The following is a 24,052-nucleotide window of genomic DNA, read 5'->3' as shown; positions in this document are numbered from 1 at the left end:
TACTACGACTATGCTTGCACCTCATGGTACCAAAGCACCTCAAAGGCACTAAAAACCAAATTACAAACATCTCAAAACAAACTAGTCAGACTACTGCTTGACCTGACTCCTAGAACCCACCTCACCCCAGCCCATTTTGACAACCTAGGATGGCTTAGAGTAGACGACAGAGTACAGCAACTTGCAATGGGCCTGGTCTACAAGATACACTACACGACCAAGGTACCCATGTACATGTCAAAATACATCCCAAAGGTCAGTGAATACCATGATCACAACACCAGAGGGAGCTCCACAAATCATGTTAAACCCAGATTCGGCTCAAACAAGGGACTAAACACGTTTTGCAATTATGCCACATCAATGTGGAACGCCCTACCCAAAGCTGTAAAGGAATGCGAATCACTACCCACTTTCAAAAACACTCTCAAAGAACACCTACGGGAGCCTGCAATTCGAAACTGGCCCCTACAAATGTCCTAACCCGGTTGTACAATAAAGACCAAGCATGGCTTTGTCAGTATTCCAATGTACAGTGTACAGTGTCCCCCACCCACCCCCTACCCAACCCCCCCCCCCACCTCCAATGTACAGTCCCCCCCCCCACCCAACCACACCCCACCTACCCAACCTCCTCCAATGTACAGTTTCTACGTCAAATGTATATACACTCTTTTCTGGACACTTTTTGTATCACAAACAGTACTGTATTTGCAAATCTGGTATGTCATAAATGTATAGATGTAGCAGTACTGTCTATCTGTATGTTGTGTGTGTCATATATGTTATGATGAATTGAAAATGGGGGACCCTGATGTAAACAAGACGAAAGTCTTTCTCTGGTCTGCATCCCCTTAACAATTGTATGTATTGAGCTGTACTGTACTGTACCCATTCTGCAATCTGTTAATAAACTTTTCAATCAATCAATCAATCAAACCCTGTGCGTTTGAGGTGCTAAACTCTCTTCGCACAGTCGGATCCGATTCCCTCCCGTCCTCCACTAGGGGGGTCCGGGGGGCTCGGGTCCTCCCCGGTTCTGATGGTTGTGGGGGGCCTCAGCGTACATCTGTCGAGCTTCCTCTCTGCTCAGCTCCTGTGTTCCATAAAGAGCAGAGCGTAAGCTATACGATCTATAACGTAAGGTTATCCTATAACCCTAGTTATATGAGTATAGTGAGCGCTCTGCTCTGACTCACTGAGGACCCCGTGGTCTTCGCCTTCGGTGGTGAAACACTTGGGAAGGAGCTGATGGTGTGGCCACGATGCGTCTATTCTTTTACCAACGGATTTCCAGTTCCGCGTTCGCGTTCTGCGATCTGATTGGCGACTGGCGTTCTGGTGCGATCTGATTGGCCACTGACGTTTCTGGTCATGTGACATGTGCGCCCAATCGCGTGACGCGCCCATTTCCGCCTCGAACAGCAGCAAACTACCTAACGCCTAGTTTATCACTGGTTAAGCTTAGGCGACTCTTTCGAAGTTGGTTAAGGTTAGAGTATGGAATCAGGGCTGGTGTTCTATCGCCCTGCTCTAAGACAAACTCTAACCTTAACCAACTTCGAAAGAGTGCCTAAGCTTAACCGGTGAAAGAAACAGGCGTCACACGATTGGCGCGACCAGAAACGTCAGTGGCCAATCAGAGCGCAGAACGCGAACGCGGAACTGGAAATCCGTTGGTAAAAGTATTCAGGCGGCCACGACCCCGCTTATGTAGAGGAGCGGATGTGGGTGTGGCCAGGCGGATGGGTGTGTGCATGTGGAGAAGATTATTCATTATTAGAGTGGATAAAGGGATAGTTCCATAAAGAGCAGAGCGCTTGCTATACTCATATAACTAGGGTTATAGGATAACCTTACGTTACTCTACTCACTCCTTGTATTCACTATAGGAATATTCTCGTTACAAAGATTCCATCAATTCTGTATAACAATTTATCTCTAAGTCTTGACAGACACGACCGTTCCACCAGACATGCTTCTGCACTTCTTCCAAACGTGAGGTCTGCAGCAATGAAGATAACTGTCATGTCCCCAGGTCTGCAGCAATGAAGAGAACTGTCATGTCCCCAGGTCTGCAGCAATGAAGAGAACTGTCATGTCCCCAGGTCTGCAGCAATGAAGAGAACTGTCATGTCCCCAGGTCTGCAGCAATGAAGAGAACTGTCATGTCCCGAGGTCTGCAGCAATGAAGAGAACTGTCATGTCCCGAGGTCTGCAGCAATGAAGAGAACTGTCATGTCCCCAGGTCTGTAGCAATGAAGAGAACTGTCATGTCCCGAGGTCTGCAGCAATGAAGAGAACTGTCATGTCCCCAGGTCTGCAGCAATGAAGAGAACTGTCATGTCCCGAGGTCTGCAGCAATGAAGAGAACTGTCATGTCCCCAGGTCTGCAGCAATGAAGAGAACTGTCATGTCCCCAGGTCTGCAGCAATGAAGAGAACTGTCATGTCCCGAGGTCTGCAGCAATGAAGAGAACTGTCATGTCCCCAGGTCTGCAGCAATGAAGCCAACTGTCATGTCCCCAGGTCTGCAGCAATGAAGAGAACTGTCATGTCCCGAGGTCTGCAGCAATGAAGAGAACTGTCATGTCCCGAGGTCTTCAGCAATGAAGAGAACTGTCATGTCCCCAGGTCTGCAGCAATGAAGAGAACTGTCATGTCCCCAGGTCTGCAGCAATGAAGAGAACTGTCATGTCCCGAGGTCTGCAGCAATGAAGAGAACTGTCATGTCCCCAGGTCTGCAGCAATGAAGAGAACTGTCATGTCCCCAGGTCTGCAGCAATGAAGAGAACTGTCATGTCCCCAGGTCTGCAGCAATGAAGCCAACTGTCATGTCCCGAGGTCTGCAGCAATGAAGAGAACTATCATGTCCCCAGGTCTGCAGCAATGAAGAGAACTGTCATGTCCCCAGGTATGCAGCAATGAAGAGAACTGTCATGTCCCCAGGTCTGCAGCAATGAAGAGAACTGTCATGTCCTGAGGTCTGCAGCAATGAAGAGAACTGTCATGTCCCGAGGTCTGCAGCAATGAAGAGAACTGTCATGTCCCCAGGTCTGCAGCAATGAAGAGAACTGTCATGTCCCGAGGTCTGCAGCAATGAAGAGAACTGTCATGTCCCCAGGTCTGCAGCAATGAAGAGAACTGTCATGTCCCGAGGTCTGCAGCAATGAAGAGAACTGTCATGTCCCCAGGTCTGCAGCAATGAAGAGAACTGTCATGTCCCCAGGTCTGCAGCAATGAAGAGAACTGTCATGTCCCGAGGTCTGCAGCAATGAAGAGAACTGTCATGTCCCCAGGTCTGCAGCAATGAAGAGAACTGTCATGTCCCCAGGTCTGCAGCAATGAAGAGAACTGTCATGTCCCGAGGTCTGCAGCAATGAAGAGAACTGTCATGTCCCGAGGTCTGCAGCAATGAAGAGAACTGTCATGTCCCCAGGTCTGCAGCAATGAAGCCAACTGTCATGTCCCCAGGTCTGCAGCAATGAAGAGAACTGTCATGTCCCCAGGTCTGCAGCAATGAAGAGAACTGTCATGTCCCCAGGTCTGCAGCAATGAAGAGAACTGTCATGTCCCCAGGTCTGCAGCAATGAAGAGAACTGTCATGTCCCGAGGTCTGCAGCAATGAAGAGAACTGTCATGTCCCCAGGTCTGCAGCAATGAAGCCAACTGTCATGTCCCCAGGTCTGCAGCAATGAAGAGAACTGTCATGTCCCGAGGTCTGCAGCAATGAAGAGAACTGTCATGTCCTGAGGTCTGCAGCAATGAAGAGAACTGTCATGTCCCGAGGTCTGCAGCAATGAAGAGAACTGTCATGTCCCCAGGTCTGCAGCAATGAAGAGAACTGTCATGTCCCCAGGTCTGCAGCAATGAAGAGAACTGTCATGTCCCCAGGTCTGCAGCAATGAAGAGAACTGTCATGTCCCGAGGTCTGCAGCAATGAAGAGAACTGTCATGTCCCCAGGTCTGCAGCAATGAAGAGAACTGTCATGTCCCGAGGTCTGCAGCAATGAAGAGAACTGTCATGTCCCCAGGTCTGCAGCAATAAAGAGAACTGTCATGTCCCCAGGTCTGCAGCAATGAAGAGAACTGTCATGTCCCCAGGTCTGCAGCAATGAAGAGAACTGTCATGTCCCGAGGTCTGCAGCAATGAAGAGAACTGTCATGTCCCCAGGTCTGCAGCAATGAAGAGAACTGTCATGTCCCCAGGTCTGCAGCAATGAAGAGAACTGTCATGTCCCCAGGTCTGCAGCAATGAAGAGAACTGGCATGTCCCGAGGTCTGCAGCAATGAAGAGAACTGTCATGTCCCGAGGTCTGCAGCAATGAAGAGAACTGTCATGTCCCCAGGTCTGCAGCAATGAAGAGAACTGTCATGTCCCCAGGTCTGCAGCAATGAAGAGAACTGTCATGTCCCGAGGTCTGCAGCAATGAAGAGAACTGTCATGTCCCGAGGTCTGCAGCAATGAAGAGAACTGTCATGTCCCCAGGTCTGCAGCAATGAAGAGAACTGTCATGTCCCCAGGTCTGCAGCAATTAAGCCAACTGTCATGTCCCCAGGTCTGCAGCAATGAAGAGAACTGTCATGTCCTGAGGTCTGCAGCAATGAAGAGAACTGTCATGTCCCGAGGTCTGCAGCAATGAAGAGAACTGTCATGTCCCCAGGTCTGCAGCAATGAAGCCAACTGTCATGTCCCCAGGTCTGCAGCAATGAAGAGAACTGTCATGTCCCCAGGTCTGCAGCAATGAAGAGAACTGTCATGTCCCCAGGTCTGCAGCAATGAAGAGAACTGTCATGTCCCCAGGTCTGCAGCAATGAAGAGAACTGTCATGTCCCGAGGTCTGCAGCAATGAAGAGAACTGTCATGTCCCCAGGTCTGCAGCAATGAAGAGAACTGTCATGTCCCCAGGTCTGCAGCAATGAAGCCAACTGTCATGTCCCGAGGTCTGCAGCAATGAAGAGAACTGTCATGTCCCCAGGTCTGCAGCAATGAAGAGAACTGTCATGTCCCGAGGTCTGCAGCAATGAAGAGAACTGTCATGTCCCCAGGTCTGCAGCAATGAAGCCAACTGTCATGTCCCCAGGTCTGCAGCAATGAAGAGAACTGTCATGTCCCCAGGTCTGCAGCAATGAAGAGAACTGTCATGTCCCGAGGTCTGCAGCAATGAAGAGAACTGTCATGTCCACAGGTCTGCAGGAATGAAGAGAACTGTCATGTCCCGAGGTCTGCAGCAATGAAGAGAACTGTCATGTCCCCAGGTCTGCAGCAATGAAGAGAACTGTCATGTCCCCAGGTCTGCAGCAATGAAGAGAACTGTCATGTCCCGAGGTCTGCAGCAATGAAGAGAACTGTCATGTCCCCAGGTCTGCAGCAATGAAGAGAACTGTCGTGTCCCCAGGTCTGCAGCAATGAAGAGAACTGTCATGTCCCCAGGTCTGCAGCAATGAAGAGAACTGTCATGTCCCCAGGTCTGCAGCAATGGAACTCTCTTCCCAGACATGTTACGCAGGAGAATAATAAAGGTTGTTTCAGAATATACAAAACAATATTTTCAACCAGATAAATGTAAATAAATTCAAATGTATGTGTTCTGAAGGTCCAGATTAACACTGAAAGTCTGCGTTTATTATTTTGTATAACTTATATATTGTTTATATATATAAGATATATATCTTTACACCATCTGTTTGCCTAACAGTATTCTCCATTCACTTATGGTAGATCCCATTCTGAACGACTAGGCGCCAGAGACGCGCCCCCTAGACATGTTTTCTAGACATGTTCAGACACGTTCAGACAAGCCCAGAGCGGGCGCATTGATTCTGTACAGGTGAACAGGCTGAGCCCAATAGGGACCAGATAGAGTATATTGTGTAGACGGTGCAAGCAGCAGCAGCGGCAGTAGCATAACAGGAAAACTAGCAGAGCGAGAGTGTAAGACGTCCAGTACAGTTGTACACAGAGAGACTTATAGTTAAACCCAGCGCCGTTTGGATATAACTACTCATTGGAGACCGTCTGCGGGTTAGTTTCACGTACAAACGAAGCTAGCTAGCTACCATCTATGCCAACGGGCTTTTGGATTAATAGCTATTAACCCTGCCATCGGGCGCTAGGATTACAAGGACCGGTTCCGTACGAGACCCCTTCTTCCAGCTGCGACAGGATTATCCGACCGGTCTACAGTTCCTCCGGAGCAGGAGCTCTAGAGAGAACCCATCGTCTCCAGCCGCCATCTTGCTTTTCCCTGTATCGCCTCGCTTCGTCTCACTCCCTTCAGAGCTCCACCGGTCGAGTATCCGTAGTCTAGGAACTATTCGTTACCGCTGACTTTGTTGCACTGACATTCTATTATTAAAGGAGAACCGTAATGAATAATATGTATGTTGCTATGACTATTAAAATGCTGTTAACTTGGTATCCCTGTCCCCGCGCAGCCAATTGAGTGTCCGCCATTTTCTCTAACTGTACTGTCTGGCTATTAATATTCTTTGGTAGTGGTTTAATCTAAACAATCTTTAATACAGTCAGGGTTGTGTAGCCCCTTAGCTACAGTATTTGTCTGATAAGGAGATAGGGATATATGTAAATGAAAATGTATGTGTATGATATGGATATATTATTAGAAGATTGAATAAATGGTTGATATACAGTAAATGTAGATAATGTATGAAAAAGCTCAATTGTATAATATACTGTATTGTATTATGAATTGATTAGGAGCGTGTATTGATGTTTTTAATTTGTCTGTATGTGATGTACCTGAACACGTTCAATGAACGATCGTTCATGAACGCGTTCGTATTTTGGGCGAACGTGAACTGAACGTACTGTATATCCGCTAAATGAACGTAATTGAGAACGCGTTCATTCTCAGCGCTGTGTAACGGAGTTCAAAAGTGCATTCATTCTCAGCACTCTGTTATAACGGCGTTCAAAGATGTGCCAGATTTCATATGCATTTCAGCAGAAAACCCAGTTAAAACACACCGTAAACAGGCTTCAACATAATGTGGAAAACCAACCGATCTGGCAACGCGCCTGTCACCCCCTGGCTACGTCTTCAGACTCCTCACAACAACAGTGGACCAGCGGAGTCTGCGAGCAGAAGCGAGAGCTGCGCAGCAGGTCGAGAGCAGCACTCGCTCAGAGAACTCTACCTCTAGACGTCGGCGTATGAGCATTTAAAAGAGTTTAACGTTAAAGTCAGTACTGACTCAGACGGAAAAAATCTAACGTTTGTCTATAAACTGTCCACCCGGTTTGAAGAAGCAAGTCCGCACATCGACGACGTCGACAGCAAACCTTAAAGTTTAAACGGCACATTGAGAATAAGCAAACGTCCTGTTTTAGTTTTCATAATAAAGACAATTCAAGCAAAGTTGTTCCTCATGTTTTTGAAAATATACTGTAGAGATGAAAGCTGCAGCTGCTACTAGTGTGGACTGAATGGGCGGCAGCAAAGCGTTATGGAAATGCCAGTATTCCGATTGCTGTCTGTGGTTCAATATTTTTTACAAATAATAGCTCGCAGCAACGTATTGAAAAAAGAACTAACAAAATGGGCCGTTCAATATCTCCTTTATGTTCGAAATGTCAAACAGACCTGGGTACCTACAGTCTATCACTACTTTTGGGAATCTAAGTGTTTATCCAGGTTCTGGGGCCAAGTGATTGATTGAACACTTTATAAACATATTGCAGAATGGGTACAGTATAGTACAGCTCAGTCATATATGTTATGATGAATTGAAAATGGGGGACCCTGATATAAACAAGACGAAAGTCTTTCTCTGGTCTGCATCCCCTTAACAATTGTATGTATTGAGCCGTACTGTATCAGGGACGGGTCCCCCATTTTCAATTCATCAGGACATACATGACATACAGATAGACAGTACTGCTACATCCAGGGGTGTAGCTCCAGATTCTGGGCCCCATGAAAGAATGTATTTGTAGGCCCCCAGTGAATGCGAGCGCGCGTAAGCGCGTGAGCGGAATTTCTTTTGGCCATTTTTTTATTGATGAAAACGCATAATATGCTTTTTACCTATACATTCGGATCAGCAGTTCAGCACCTGCACTGTTGGTGGGTGAGCCTAGTAAAGGATGTCGCATTGCGTTCATCTTCAATGAATGGACCAATGCAATAGTCTACCAAAGCCCCCCCTCTCTCTCTATATATCTCACACACACACACATACACACACACACACTTCAGAAACAAACATAGTATCAATGAGAGCATCAATAATACACCTGAGTGATGTCTAGTAAAAAAAAAAAAAAAAAAAAAAAATTGTGGGCCCCCCCCCCCCCCAGTGCTGGGCCTTGGAATCATCCTAAGCTACCCGCCCCAGCTACGCCCCTGGCTACATCTATACATTTATGACATACCAGATTTGCAAATACAGTACTGTTTGTGATACAAAAAGAGTCCAGAAAAGAGAGTATATACATTTGACATAGAAACTGTACATTGGAGGAGGTTGGGTAGGTGGGGTGGGGGGGGGGGACTGTACATTGGAGGTGGTTGGGTGGGGGGGGGGGGGGGGGGGGGTTGGGTAGGAGGGGTGACACCCTTTACAATTCAAACTATTTGATAAACTTCTACTTTCAGCCCGGAAATGCATTCTGATAAACTGGATTAAGGATAAGCCTCCATTTTTACAAATGTGGTATAGAGAGATCTTTGGTGTGCTACCCCATGAAAGACACTGTGCAATGCATAGAGGCAACGACGCTTCCTTTCAGGAGGTGTGGGCCCCACTATTAGACTACTTTCCTGCTGAAATTTCTCAGATCCTTCTAAAGGCCCAGTGCCCCATTGTATGGACAGACCTAGGATATAAATAAATATATGTATGTCTACATGTGAATTGGCTCGAGGCAAGTGCAATACTGTACAGTGCCTGTCTTGGTTTGCTTTCCTTTTTGCTTGTTTTTTTTTTGTTTAGTTTTTGCTTGCTTATGGTGTGGATGATGGCATAGAGATGAACTGGAGGACCCCCCCCCCCCCCTGTCCCAATGTGTGTTTTTGTAATGTAAGTGACTGTACGTGAAAAATCTATTTTAAAAAAAAAAATCAAAAAAGAACTAAAAATAACTAAATTAGTTCATTTTTGAAACCATGAACTTTAGTTCAAAATTTTGAATTATGAACTATGAACTGAACTTGTTCATTTTAAAAATTGTGAACTGTGAACTGAACTAGTTCATGTAGAAAGTGAACTTTCCCAACACATTGCCATGTGAATGTCTGAGTGTATAATGTAAGTCTGTATCTGTATTTGATGTGTTATGGCTGCTGTGGCTAATGGGGATCCAAATAAACTTAAACACACTCATCCAGTCTGCAGTGAGTTAACTGTTGATAATAATAATAATAATAATAATAATAATAATAATAATAATAATAATAATAATAATAATAATAATAATAATAATAATAACAACAACAACCATTCATCCAGTCTCCAGTGAGTTAAGTAAGGGATAATGTATAGCTACGAGGTCATTGTCGCAAAATAATTGACCGACACAGAGTTTAAAATACCGAGGCGCCTCGCCGAGGTGTTTTAAACGTCAGTGAAGGTCAATTATTTTGCGACAATGATCGAGTATAGCTATACATTATCCCGCTTATTACATGGCTAACTTACTAACAATATACCTAATTAATTTTACATCGACAAGACGAGATCAAATGCAGACGCAGTTCTGTTCTGGCTCCGCTGTCATCGTCACACACACTCCGCTGTCAGTGCAGCCGGCAGGTGTGTCTGATTGGCTGCACTGATGCAGTGTGTCAGTGGCCTTGATTGCCAAGAGCTGCGCACAGCGGTCATTATTGTTCGGCAGAGGTCCGTTATCGAGTATTATTACATGGCGTTTTCACATTCGCCGAAATGCTTGCTTGTGATTGGTCAATAGCGCGCGTCAGAGGTCAGTTATCAGACAATAATGACTGCTGTGGGACAATAATGACCGCTGTGCGCAGCTGTTCGCAATCAAGCCCACAATAATGACCGCTGTGCGCAGCTGTTCGCAATCAAGCCCACTGACATCAGTGCAAACTGCCGGCGGGGAAGCTGCTGGGGGGCGGAGCGACGAGCACTCAGCGGAGCCAGAACCAGTGTTACTGTTGCGAGTCGATGTAAAATGAATTAGGTATATTGTTAGTAAGTTAGCCATGTAATAAGCGGGATAATGTATAGCTATACTCGATCATTGTCGCAAAATAATTGACCTTCACTGACGTTTAAAACACCTCGCCGAGGCGGCTCGGTATTTTAAACTCCGTGTCGGTCAATTATTTTGCGACAATGACCTCGTAGCTATACATTATCCCTTACATAACGGACCTCTGACGAGCGCTATTGACCAATCACAAGCAAGCATTTCGGCGAATGTGAAAACGCCATGTAATAAGTAAGGGATAATAATAATAACAACCATTCATCCAGTCTGCAGTGAGTTCATTGTTGATAATAATAACATTTGTAAAAAGTATAAGTATAGTATAAAGTTAAGTGTTGTGTTTGTATCTAGTATAAAGTTAACTGTTGTGTTTGTATCTAGTATAAATGTAACTGTTGTGTTTGTATCTAGTATAAATTAAACTGTTATGTTTGTATATAATGTCTATACTCCAAGCACAGTGTGCTACTACCATGTATGCCATGTATACTATTATCAATAGAATATACTGCCATACTATTATTATTAGTATTTATATTATATTGTATTTTTTACGTTATCATTTATATTATTATTGTTTAATTATTGTTTAATATTATTACATATTTCCCCCTGCCAGTATCTCCCAACCCCCGCCCCCCCTTAGATTAGATTAAATAGAATTAAAATGCTGAATCATGCTGCTATGACACCTGAGGAAAGGAACTACCAGTAAGAAAACAGCCTGCTTGGCCTTCCATGCCGAAACCAGGGATCGAACCAGGGACCTTTAGATCTTCAGTCTAACGCTCTCCCAACTGAGCTATTTCGGCCTGACACTCAGAGAAAGATAATACTTCCGGTCTCCCTTACAGACACACATACTGCCCTATGGTGCCCCCTGCTGGTTGCATTATCATATAACACCAGCAATACAATACCCACTACTGCTAGTGTGCGTGTGTGCGTGCGTGCGTGCGTGCGTGCGTGCGTTTTGATTGATTGATTGAAAAGTGTATTAACAGATTGCAGAATGGGTACAGTACAGTACGGCTCAATACATACAATTGTTAAGGGATGCAGACCAGAGAAAGACTTTCGTCTTGTTTACATCAGGGTCCCCCATTTTCAATTCATCATAACATATATGACATACATACAGATAGACAGTACTGCTACATCTATACATTTATGACATATCAGATTTGCAAATACAGTACTGTTTGTGATACAAAAAGTGTCGAGAAAAAGAGTGTATATACATTTGACGTAGAAACTGTACATTGGAGGAGGTTGGGTGGGTGGGGTGGGGTTGTGTGGGCGGGTGGGGGCTGTACATTGGAGGTGGGGGGGGGGGGGGGTTGGGTAGGGTGGGGGTGGGGGGGGGGGTTGGGTAGGGGGACGACGACACTGTACACTGTACATTTGAATACTGACAAAGCCATACGTGCTCATTTACTGTACAACTGAGTTAGGACATTTGTAGGGGCCAGTTTCGAATTGCAGTCTCCCGTAGGTGTTCTTTGAGAGTGGTTTTGAAAGTGGGTAGTGATTCACATTCCTTTACAGCTTTGAGTAGGGCGTTCCACATTGATGTGGCATAATTGCAAAATGTGTTTAGTCCCTTGTTTGAGCCGAATCTGGGTTTAACATGATTTGTGGAGCTCCCTCTGGTGTTGTGATCGTGGTATTCACTGACCTTTGGGAAGTATTTTGACATGTACATGGGTACCTTGGTCGCGTAGTGTATCTTGTAGACCAGGCCCATTGCAAGTTGCTGTACTCTGTCGTCTACTCTAAGCCATCCTAGGTTGTCAAAGTGGGCAGGGGTGAGGTGGGTTCTAGGAGTCAGGTCAAGCAGTAGTCTGACTAGCTTGTTTTGAGATGTTTGTAATTTTGTTTTTAGCGCCTTTGAGGTGCTTTGGTACCATGAGGTGCAAGCATAGTCATAGTACCCTTGAATGAGTGCTCCTGCCAGAGTCTTCAGGGTATTCTTGTTGACCAGAGAGGAGATCCCGTACAAGAATCGAGTTCGTTGGTTGACTTTTTTTATTACATTGGATGCCATTTTGTCACAGGAAAGATTAGCCTCTAGGATGGATGGCTGTGTGTGTGTGAAGACACAGTGGTATAGACACAGACACAGTGTTATTATAGACACAGTGGTATAGACACAGACACAGTGTTATTATAGACACAGACACAGTGTTATTATAGACACAGACACAGTGTTATTATAGACACAGTGTTATTATAGACACAGACACAGTGTTATTATAGACACAGACACAGTGTTATTATAGACACAGACACAGTGTTATTATAGACACAGTGTTATTATAGACACAGACACAGTGTTATTATAGACACAGACACAGTGTTATTATAGACACAGACACAGTGTTATTATAGACACAGTGTTATTATAGACACAGACACAGTGTTATTATAGACACAGACACAGTGTTATTATAGACACAGTGTTATTATAGACACAGTGTTATTATAGACACAGTGTTATTATAGACACAGACACAGTGTTATTATAGACACAGACACAGTGTTATTATAGACACAGTGTTATTATAGACACAGTGTTATTATAGACACAGACACAGTGTTATTATAGACACAGTGTTATTATAGACACAGTGTTATTATAGACACAGTGTTATTATAGACACAGACACAGTGTTATTATAGACACAGTGTTATTATAGACACAGTGTTATTATAGACACAGTGTTATTATAGACACAGTGTTATTATAGACACAGACACAGTGTTATTATAGACACAGTGTTATTATAGACACAGACACAGTGTTATTATAGACACAGACACAGTGTTATTATAGACACAGTGTTATTATAGACACAGACACACTGTCATAATTTAATTACTGACTGACTGTGTGACATCATCATCGGCCATGAAGGTGCTTCGCATCATCTAATAAAAAGTCATGAAGTTACGGGGAAACGCTGACCTTTGCGCTGCATGATGTCATTGACCATCAGGTCCTGTGGTCGACCAGCGAAGTCCGCAGCCTTGGTGACCATGGCCTCCTTCATCGCCTGAAGCCCGGTGATGATGACTGCTGGTCGGGGCCCGATGAAGAGACTGTAGACGTTTCCATAACGCTTGGCCAGCTGGAGAACCACATCACAGACAACCTGCGTTTAGACCCTCTGACCTCTGACCCCTACACAGACTACTGTAACGCTTGGCCAGCTGGAGAACCACATCACAGACAGCCTGCGTTTAGACCCTCTGACCTCTGACCCCTACACAGACCACTGTAACGCTTGGCCAGCTGGAGAACTATATTTCTTAATATATCTTCCCGGTGTAACTCCAGTGCCCCCTACTGGTCACCGTTACCGTTAACCCTTTCACTGCCACACGACAGCCGGTTAACCCTTCCACACTGTGACAATACAGAAGGTTAGCCCTTTACTATCACACAACCGACGGCGATGCTCCATCATTAGCATCATTAGCTCTGCGGATTAATGGCTGCATCTGTATATACGTGGGTTGGCGTTCAACGGTTGTCTCCGCCAAACACGTATATAAACATTGTTGGTGGGGAATGAGTTAAGCCCTCAGAGACTCTGTTTACCATTCAGCCATGATAGTTATGGTACTCACCGTTGTATCCTATATGATAAGCTCGGTGGGCCTCTCTGGCAGAGACGTGAGTTGCATTGCAATCTTTTTATTTATAAAGCCATAATTAGAGATTGTCCAAATTATTTTGGTTCTTTATTGGAATGGACAACTGGACCCTGTCGTACACAATCCAGTTTTTGGCTTACACTTAGAGTACAGTTTGTACTGAACTTGGTAGATCTGCTTTTGGCTTCTCTGCCCCTACATCATGGAATACCCTGCAGGAAACTCTGAAACTAGACACTCTAGGTCACCACAATATGTAATTGTTTTTAAATTATTACCTCTGTTTAAATTTTTTGCAATTTTATTCTTTTAAAAAGATTTTTTTTAATGTATTTTAAAATGTGCTCTTAATTATTCTGATTGTCTGATGTCTTTATATTTATGAACGCACTGTGACAATCAAATAAAATCTAATGTATGTGTAAGGCCCGACAACACACGTTAATGTCCCCATGGGCCGGACACGTCTTCTTTAAACAAGTCAAGAAGAAACCAAGAACACCATAAGGTCCAACAAATTTTAAATAAATGCAAAATAAATGAATGAATGCATTGTGTATGGAACATCTCGACGGCGCTGTACATGAGTTTAATTACTCAGTGTCTTAACGAGTATAAATAAAGATTGAATGAATGAATATTCTATTGTGCGATATTTAATTTAGTTTATATCCCATTTAATATTATTTGACCTCTTTATTTACAGTTGTATAGCCCTGGCCTATGTTTTATTTTATTTCATAATTCTATTCTATTGTGCCTAACTTAGTTCATATTTCATTTGATCTTACTCCACCTCTTTATAGTATTATCTGTCTGTTAATGTCTGTTCATGTCTGTTAATGTCTGTTAATGTCTGTTAATGTCTGTTAATGTCTGTTAATGTCTGTCTAATGTCTGTTAATGTCTGTTAATGTCTGTTAATGTCTGTCTAATGTCTGTTAATGTCTGTTAATGTCTGTTAATGTCTGTTAATGTCTGTTAATGTCTGTCTAATGTCTGTTAATGTCTGTCTAATGTCTGTCTAATGTCTGTTAATGTCTGTTAATGTCTGTTAATGTCTGTTAATGTCTGTCTAATGTCTGTCTAATGTCTGTTAATGTCTGTCTAATGTCTGTTAATGTCTGTTAATGTCTGTTAATGTCTGTTAATGTCTGTTAATGTCTATCTAATGTCTGTCTAATGTCTGTTAATGTCTGTTAATGTCTGTCTAATGTCTGTTAATGTCTGTTAATGTCTGTTAATGTCTGTTCATGTCTGTCTAATGTCTGTCTAATGTCTGTTAATGTCTGTTAATGTCTGTTAATGTCTGTCTAATGTCTGTCTGTCTAATGTCTGTCTAATGTCTGTTAATGTCTGTTAATGTCTGTCTAATGTCTGTCTGTCTAATGTCTGTCTAATGTCTGTTAATGTCTGTTAATGTCTGTCTAATGTCTGTTAATGTCTGTTAATGTCTGTCTAATGTCTGTTAATGTCTGTTAATGTCTGTTAATGTCTGTTAATGTCTGTCTAATGTCTGTTAATGTCTGTTAATGTCTGTTAATGTCTGTTAATGTCTGTTAATGTCTGTCTAATGTCTGTTAATGTCTGTTAATGTCTGTTAATGTCTGTTAATGTCTGTCTAATGTCTGTCTAATGTCTGTTAATGTCTGTTAATGTCTGTCTAATGTCTGTTAATGTCTGTTAATGTCTGTTCATGTCTGTCTAATGTCTGTTAATGTCTGTTAATGTCTGTTAATGTCTGTTAATGTCTGTTAATATCTGTCTAATGTCTGTTAATGTCTGTTAATGTCTGTTAATGTCTGTTAATGTCTGTCTAATGTCTGTTAATGTCTGTTAATGTCTGTTAATGTCTGTTAATGTCTGCTAATATCTGTCTAATGTCTGTTAATGTCTGTTAATGTCTGTTAATGTATGTTAATGTCTGTTAATGTCTGTTAATGTCTGTCTAATGTCTGTTAATGTCTGTTAATGTCTGTTAATATCTGTCTAATGTCTGTTAATGTCTGTTAATGTCTGTCTAATGTCTGTCTAATGTCTGTTAATGTCTGTTAATGTCTGTTAATGTCTGTCTAATGTCTGTCTAATGTCTGTTAATGTCTGTTAATGTCTGTTAATGTCTGTTAATGTCTGTCTAATGTCTGTTAATGTCTGTCTAATGTCTGTCTGTCTAATGTCTGTTAATGTCTGTTAATGTCTGTTAATGTCTGTTAATGTCTGTTAATGTCTGTCTAATGTCTGTCTGTCTAATGTCTGTTAATGTCTGTTAATGTCTGTTAATGTCTGTTAATGTCTGTTAATGTCTGTTAATGTCTGTTAATGTCTGTCTAATGTCTGTTAATGTCTGTCTAATGTCTGTCTGTCTAATGTCTGTCTAATGTCTGTTAATGTCTGTTAATGTCTGTTAATGTCTGTTAATGTCTGTTAATGTCTGTCTAATGTCTGTTAATGTCTGTTAATGTCTGTTAATGTCTGTTAATGTCTGTCTAATGTCTGTTAATGTCTGTCTAATGTCTGTTAATGTCTGTCTAATGTCTGTTAATGTCTGTTCATGTCTGTTAATGTCTGTTAATGTCTGTTAATGTCTGTTAATGTCTGTTAATGTCTGTTAATGTCTGTTAATGTCTGTCTAATGTCTGTTAATGTCTGTTAATGTCTGTTAATGTCTGTTAATGTCTGTTAATGTCTGTTCATGTCTGTTAATGTCTGTTAATGTCTGTTAATGTCTGTTAATGTCTGTCTAATGTCTGTTAATGTCTGTTAATGTCTGTTAATGTATGTTAATGTCTGTCTAATGTCTGTTAATGTCTGTTAATGTCTGTTAATGTCTGTTAATGTCTGTCTAATGTCTGTTAATGTCTGTTAATGTCTGTTAATGTCTGTCTAATGTCTGTTAATGTCTGTTAATGTCTGTTAATGTCTGTTAATGTCTGTTAATGTCTGTTAATGTCTGTTAATGTATGTTAATGTCTGTCTAATGTCTGTTAATGTCTGTTAATGTCTGTTAATGTCTGTTAATGTCTGTCTAATGTCTGTCTAATGTCTGTCTAATGTCTGTCTAATGTCTGTCTAATGTCTGTTAATGTCTGTTAATGTCTGTTAATGTCTGTCTAATGTCTGTTAATGTCTGTTAATGTCTGTTAATGTCTGTTCATGTCTGTCTAATGTCTGTCTAATGTCTGTCTAATGTCTGTTAATGTCTGTTAATGTCTGTTCATGTCTGTTAATGTCTGTTAATGTCTGTTAATGTCTGTCTAATGTCTGTTAATGTCTGTTAATGTCTGTTAATGTCTGTTAATGTCTGTCTAATGTCTGTTAATGTCTGTTAATGTCTGTTAATGTCTGTTAATGTCTGTCTAATGTCTGTTAATGTCTGTTAATGTCTGTTAATGTCTGTTAATGTCTGTCTAATGTCTGTTAATGTCTGTTAATGTCTGTTAATGTCTGTTAATGTCTGTTAATGTCTGTCTAATGTCTGTTAATGTCTGTCTAATGTCTGTTAATGTCTGTTAATGTCTGTTAATGTCTGTTCATGTCTGTTAATGTCTGTTAATGTCTGTTAATGTCTGTCTAATGTCTGTTAATGTCTGTTAATGTCTGTTAATGTCTGTTAATGTCTGTTACTGTCTGTTAATGTCTGTTAATGTCTGTTAATGTCTGTTAATGTCTGTCTAATGTCTGTTAATGTCTGTTAATGTCTGTTAATGTATGTTAATGTCTGTCTAATGTCTGTTAATGTCTGTTAATGTCTGTCTAATGTCTGTCTAATGTCTGTTAATGTCTGTTAATGTCTGTTAATGTCTGTTAATGTCTGTCTAATGTCTGTCTAATGTCTGTCTAATGTCTGTTAATGTCTGTTAATGTCTGTTCATGTCTGTTAATGTCTGTTAATGTCTGTTAATGTCTGTCTAATGTCTGTTAATGTCTGTTAATGTCTGTTAATGTCTGTTAATGTCTGTCTAATGTCTGTCTAATGTCTGTCTAATGTCTGTTAATGTCTGTTAATGTCTGTTCATGTCTGTTAATGTCTGTTAAGGTCTGTTAATGTCTGTCTAATGTCTGTTAATGTCTGTTAATGTCTGTCTAATGTCTGTTAATGTCTGTTAATGTCTGTTAATGTCTGTTAATGTCTGTCTAATGTCTGTTAATGTCTGTTAATGTCTGTTAATGTCTGTTAATGTCTGTTAATGTCTGTTATAATGTCTGTTAATGTCTGTTAATGTCTGTCTAATGTCTGTTAATGTCTGTTAATGTCTGTTAATGTATGTTAATGTCTGTCTAATGTCTGTTAATGTCTGTTAATGTCTGTTAATGTCTGTCTAATGTCTGTCTAATGTCTGTTAATGTCTGTTAATGTCTGTTAATGTCTGTCTAATGTCTGTCTAATGTCTGTCTAATGTCTGTTAATGTCTGTTAATGTCTGTTCATGTCTGTTAATGTCTGTTAATGTCTGTTAATGTCTGTCTAATGTCTGTTAATGTCTGTTAATGTCTGTTAATGTCTGTCTAATGTCTGTCTAATGTCTGTCTAATGTCTGTTAATGTCTGTTAATGTCTGTTCATGTCTGTTAATGTCTGTTAATGTCTGTTAATGTCTGTTAATGTCTGTTAATGTCTGTCTAATGTCTGTTAATGTCTGTCTAATGTCTGTCTAATGTCTGTTAATGTCTGTTAATGTCTGTTAATGTCTGTTAATGTCTGTTAATGTCTGTTAATGTCTGTTCATGTCTGTCTAATGTCGCACCAAATCAAATTCCTTGTCTGTGAAAACTACTTGGCAAATAAAGACCTTTCTGATCCTGATTCTGATTCTGATTCTGATTCTGATTCTGAATCTGATTCTGATTCTGATTCTGATTCTGATTCTGATTCTGATCCTGATTCTGGTTCTGAGAACGACAACACAAACAACCTGCGTTTAGATCCTCTGACCTCTGACCTCTGACCCCTGACCCCTACACAGACTGTGACGCTTGGCGAACCTGGAGAACCTTTATGCAGATAAATAAAAATGGGATGATAGGCAGCCGCGTCCAAAGGTCCAAAACCAGCAACGTCATATTTGATATGGTATGATATGATATGATATTTGCATTTATATTGCGCCCCTCAGCCAGGGGGGGGGGGACAGGACAAAGAAAACAGGGAACCAGGCAGACGGACAGACAGAGAACATGAGAACACCTCAGACACACAACACAATATTTGTCATATATACATAAGTAGCGTGCATCACCACTGTGATAACAATCAATCATTGATTTGACATTTATTTACATTGAGTCATTTAGCTTTATCCAAAGTCAATGACTTACAAATTGTGAACAACAAGGTCAACTCTGGCAGATAAGAGGTATGTTCATCTAGCAGTGTTGAACTTGAGTGTCTGAGGGCAATCATGTCATTTATAATAATAATAATAATAATAATAATAATAATAATAATAATAATAATAATAATAATAATAATAATAATAATAATAATAATAATAATAATAATAATAATAATAATAATAATAATAATAATAATAATAATAATAATAATAATAATAATAATAATAATAATAATAATAATAATAATAATAATAATAATAATAATAATAATAATAACAAGATATGTTGAGATCTCAAAAATAACAAGGAGTTTGGATTCAGAACAAGTTGAAATGTAATCATATTTGATCCAATGTAAATCTGATATTTGGCATGCCAAATGACTATATTTTGTATTTTAAACTTCTTAAACATTCAACTTTGTCTACCAATTAAAGCATGCAGGTAAATATGTCTGACCCTAACTAACCTTACTGTCATGCACTTGTCCTAATATACTAACCTACACTGTAGCACTCAACACTTTGATGAACATTGTTACTCAGCTGATAGAGTTGTGCCCTTCCTGATGACTTGTTGTACAAAACTTGTAAGTCGCTTTGGATAAAAACATCAGATAAATGACTAAATGTAAATGTAAATATGTGAAATCAAAAGCTTATTTCTGCCTTGTGTAGAGCTTTTCCTTAACATACTACATACTACATTGTACATATCTGTAGATACTATATCTTACATGCTCTTACTAGTTACTATTACCACTGGCCATTTAGACTTACTACCATAGGGTCTTTATACTGTACCTGTATCACTGTACATAATAATACTATAACACTATAATCTGATCAGCACTATTACTCAGTAGTACTCATTTATATATTTTATATCCAGTTTAATCACCTGTATATTGTACATTACTATTGCACTTTACTGTTACATTTGCACTCTGGTTGGATGCCAAACTTATTTGCGTTGTACTGTACTTGTGCTGTATGATGGCAATGCATTGGAATCGAATCGAAGATAATAATAGTTGTTCGTCATTAATGGGACTAGTCTACTAACTAATCCAGCGCTCAGTTTTCCACTTGTCCTTAGTTTATATTGTGGATACGGCTGCTAGTGTCATGAATAGTACACATGTTGGTGGATAATATAATAATGGGTTATACCTGCTAGTGTCATAGTCTCTACACACATGTTGGTGGATAATATAATAATGGGTTATACCTGCTAGTGTCATAGTCTCTACACACATGTTGGTGGATAATATAATAATGGGTTATACCTGCTAGTGTCATAGTCTCTACACACATGTTGGTGGATAATATAATAATGGGTTATACCTGCTAGTGTCATAGTCTCTACACACATGTTGGTAGATAATATAATAATGGGTTATACCTGCTAGTGTCATAGTCTCTACACACATGTTGGTGGATAATATAATAATGGGTTATACCTGCTAGTGTCATAGTCTCTACACACATGTTGGTGGATAATATAATAATGGGTTATACCTGCTAGTGTCATAGTCTCTACACACATGTTGGTGGATAATATAATAATGGGTTATACCTGCTAGTGTCATAGTCTCTACACACATGTTGGTGGATAATATAATAATGGGTTATACCTGCTATAGTCTCTACACACATGTTGGTGGATAATATAATAATGGGTTATACCTGCTAGTGTCATAGTCTCTACACACATGTTGGTGGATAATATAATAATGGGTTATACCTGCTAGTGTCATAGTCTCTACACACATGTTGGTGGATAATATAATAATGGGTTATACCTGCTAGTGTCATAGTCTCTACACACATGTTGGTGGATAATATAATAATGGGTTATACCTGCTAGTGTCATAGTCTCTACACACATGTTGGTGGATAATATAATAATGGGTCATACCCTCTCGAAGTCCTTCATGGGGTTGGCCAGGCTCAGGTGCAGCAGGTTGCCGAAGATGGGCAGCGGCGCGGGGCCCGGGGGGAAGTTCTTGGGTCTCCTGCTGGTCCGGAGCAGCAGGAAGAGGATACAGACACAGAGCCACAGCAGGACCAGAGAAGCCAACATGTCCACTGGAGCGCACCGAGAACTGGGGTCACTAACTCACAGACTGGTCCACTGGAGCGCACGGAGAACTGGGTTCACTAACTCACAGACTGGTCCACTGGAGCGCACCGAGAACTGGGGTCACTAACTCACAGACTGGTCCACTGGAGCGCACAGAGAACTGGGTTCACTAACTCACAGACTGGTCCACTGGAGCGCACGGAGAACTGGGTTCACTAACTCACAGACTGGTCCACTGGAGCGCACAGGAGAACTGGGTTCACTAACTCACAGACTGGTCCACTGGAGCGCACGGAGAACTGGGTTCACTAACTCACAGACTGGTCCACTGGAGCGCACGGAGAACTGGGTTCACTAACTCACAGACTGGTCCACTGGAGCGCACGGAGAACTGGGTTCACTAACTCACAGACTGGTCCACTGGAGCGCACGGAGAACTGGGTTCACTAACTCACAGACTGGTCCACTGGAGCGCACGGAGAACTGGGTTCACTAACTCACAGACTGGTCCACTGGAGCGCACGGAGAACTGGGGTCACTAACTCACAGACTGGTCCACTGGAGCGCACGGAGAACTGGGTTCACTAACTCACAGACTGGTCCACTGGAGCGCACGGAGAACTGGGTTCACTAACTCACAGACTGGTCCACTGGAGCGCACAGGAGAACTGGGTTCACTAACTCACAGACTGGTCCACTGGAGCGCACAGAGAACTGGGGTCACTAACTCACAGACTGGTCCACTGGAGCGCACGGAGAACTGGGGTCACTAACTCACAGACTGGTCCACTGGAGCGCACGGAGAACTGGGTTCACTAACTCACAGACTGGTCCACTGGAGCGCACGGAGAACTGGGTTCACTAACTCACAGACTGGTCCACTGGAGCGCACAGGAGAACTGGGTTCACTAACTCACAGACTGGTCCACTGGAGCGCACAGAGAACTGGGGTCACTAACTCACAGACTGGTCCACTGGAGCGCACGGAGAACTGGGTTCACTAACTCACAGACTGGTCCACTGGAGCGCACGGAGAACTGGGTTCACTAACTCACAGACTGGTCCACTGGAGCGCACAGAGAACTGGGGTCACTAACTCACAGACTGGTCCACTGGAGCGCACGGAGAACTGGGGTCACTAACTCAAAGACTGGTCCACTGGAGCGCACAGAGAACTGGGTTCACTAACTCACAGACTGGTCCACTGGAGTGCACAGGAGAACTGGGTTCACTAACTCACAGACTGGTCCACTGGAGCGCACAGGAGAACTGGGTTCACTAACTCACAGACTGGTCCACTGGAGCGCACAGGAGAACTGGGTTCACTAACTCACAGACTGGTCCACTGGAGCGCACGGAGAACTGGGTTCACTAACTCACAGACTGGTCCACTGGAGCGCACGGAGAACTGGGTTCACTAACTCACAGACTGGTCCACTGGAGCGCACGGAGAACTGGGTTCACTAACTCACAGACTGGTCCACTGGAGCGCACAGGAGAACTGGGTTCACTAACTCACAGACTGGTCCACTGGAGCGCACAGGAGAACTGGGGTCACTAACTCACAGACTGGTCCACTGGAGCGCACGGAGAACTGGGTTCACTAACTCACAGACTGGTCCACTGGAGCGCACAGAGAACTGGGTTCACTAACTCACAGACTGGTCCACTGGAGCGCACGGAGAACTGGGTTCACTAACTCACAGACTGGTCCACTGGAGCGCACGGAGAACTGGGTTCACTAACTCACAGACTGGGAGAGAAATAGAAAGTTGCCCAGTTCTGTACTCTGACCAAAGTCCCCTCTCTCTCTCTCTCTCTCTCTCTCTCTCTCTCTCTCTCTCTCTCTCTCTCTCTCTCTCTCTCTCTCTCTCTCTCTCTCTCTCTCTCTCTCTCTCTCTCTCTCTCTCTCTCTCTCTCTCTCTCTCTCTCTCTCTCTCTCTCTGAGATATGGCATTCTTGAATGAATGAATCAATACAGTACGGCTCAATACACACAATTGTTAAGGGGATGCAGACCAGAGAAAGACTTTCGTCTTGTTTACATCAGGGTCCCCCATTTTCAATTCATATCTGATGTATGTCTGATGTCAATTTAAATAAGTATGTAAATGTATTTTACTTTCTTTTCTCACTTTTGCTCATTTTCTTTAGTCACCAAAAAACAATTGCCATTGTGCACCTCGTATAGGCCTGCTGTGTAGAGCCAGGGGGATATTTAATACTTATTGAGTTTCCTATATTTGCTCTTATGTGGATTCGTGTTGCTAAGGGCCATTATTATTATTATTGTTGTTATCATCATTATCATTAGTGTTATTATTATTATTATTATTATTATTATTATTATTATTATTATTATTATTATTATTATTATTATTATTATTATTATTATTATTATTATTATTATTATTATATAATTGTTATCATTATTATTCTACTACTACTACTACTACTACTACTACTACTACTACTACTACTACTACTACTACTACTACTACTACTACTACTACTACTACTACTACTACTACTACTCCTACTACTACTACTACTACTACTACTACTACTACTACTACTACTACTAATAATAATACTTGTTATTATTATTATGCATATTAGTATGAATATCATCATCATCATCATGATCATTAGCTATACGGCATAGTAGATGTAAATACTTAGTCGGACGTGACAAACTCAAATTAAAACAAGGCACCTAACAAACACAAACAGTACTGTATTTGTAAATCTGGTATGTCATAAATGTCTAGATGT

General features: G+C 41.8%; 1 protein-coding gene across 1 annotated transcript in view; it reads right to left on the bottom strand.

The window, feature by feature from the left end:
* Nucleotides 1-21,277, bottom strand: part of LOC311229432 (cytochrome P450 2J6-like) — a gene marked incomplete at both ends in the record, with an annotated part of 99,970 nt that extends 78,693 nt beyond the window's left edge. Inside the window, 2 exons of the mRNA XM_084315515.1 lie at nt 13,169-13,331; nt 21,113-21,277. Coding sequence (XP_084171641.1) covers nt 13,169-13,331; nt 21,113-21,277 — 328 coding nt within the window. The remainder of the gene's footprint in view (nt 1-13,168; nt 13,332-21,112) is intronic.
* Between the last annotated feature and the right edge of the window lie 2,775 nt (nt 21,278-24,052).

The sequence above is a fragment of the Notolepis coatsorum genome (assembly GCF_963971535.1).
Source record: "Notolepis coatsorum genome assembly, chromosome: 6".
Classification (NCBI taxonomy): Eukaryota; Metazoa; Chordata; class Actinopteri; order Aulopiformes; family Paralepididae; genus Notolepis; species Notolepis coatsorum.
The sequence above is the reverse complement of the archived record's forward strand: the minus strand, read 5'-3'. Positions and strand labels throughout refer to the sequence as shown.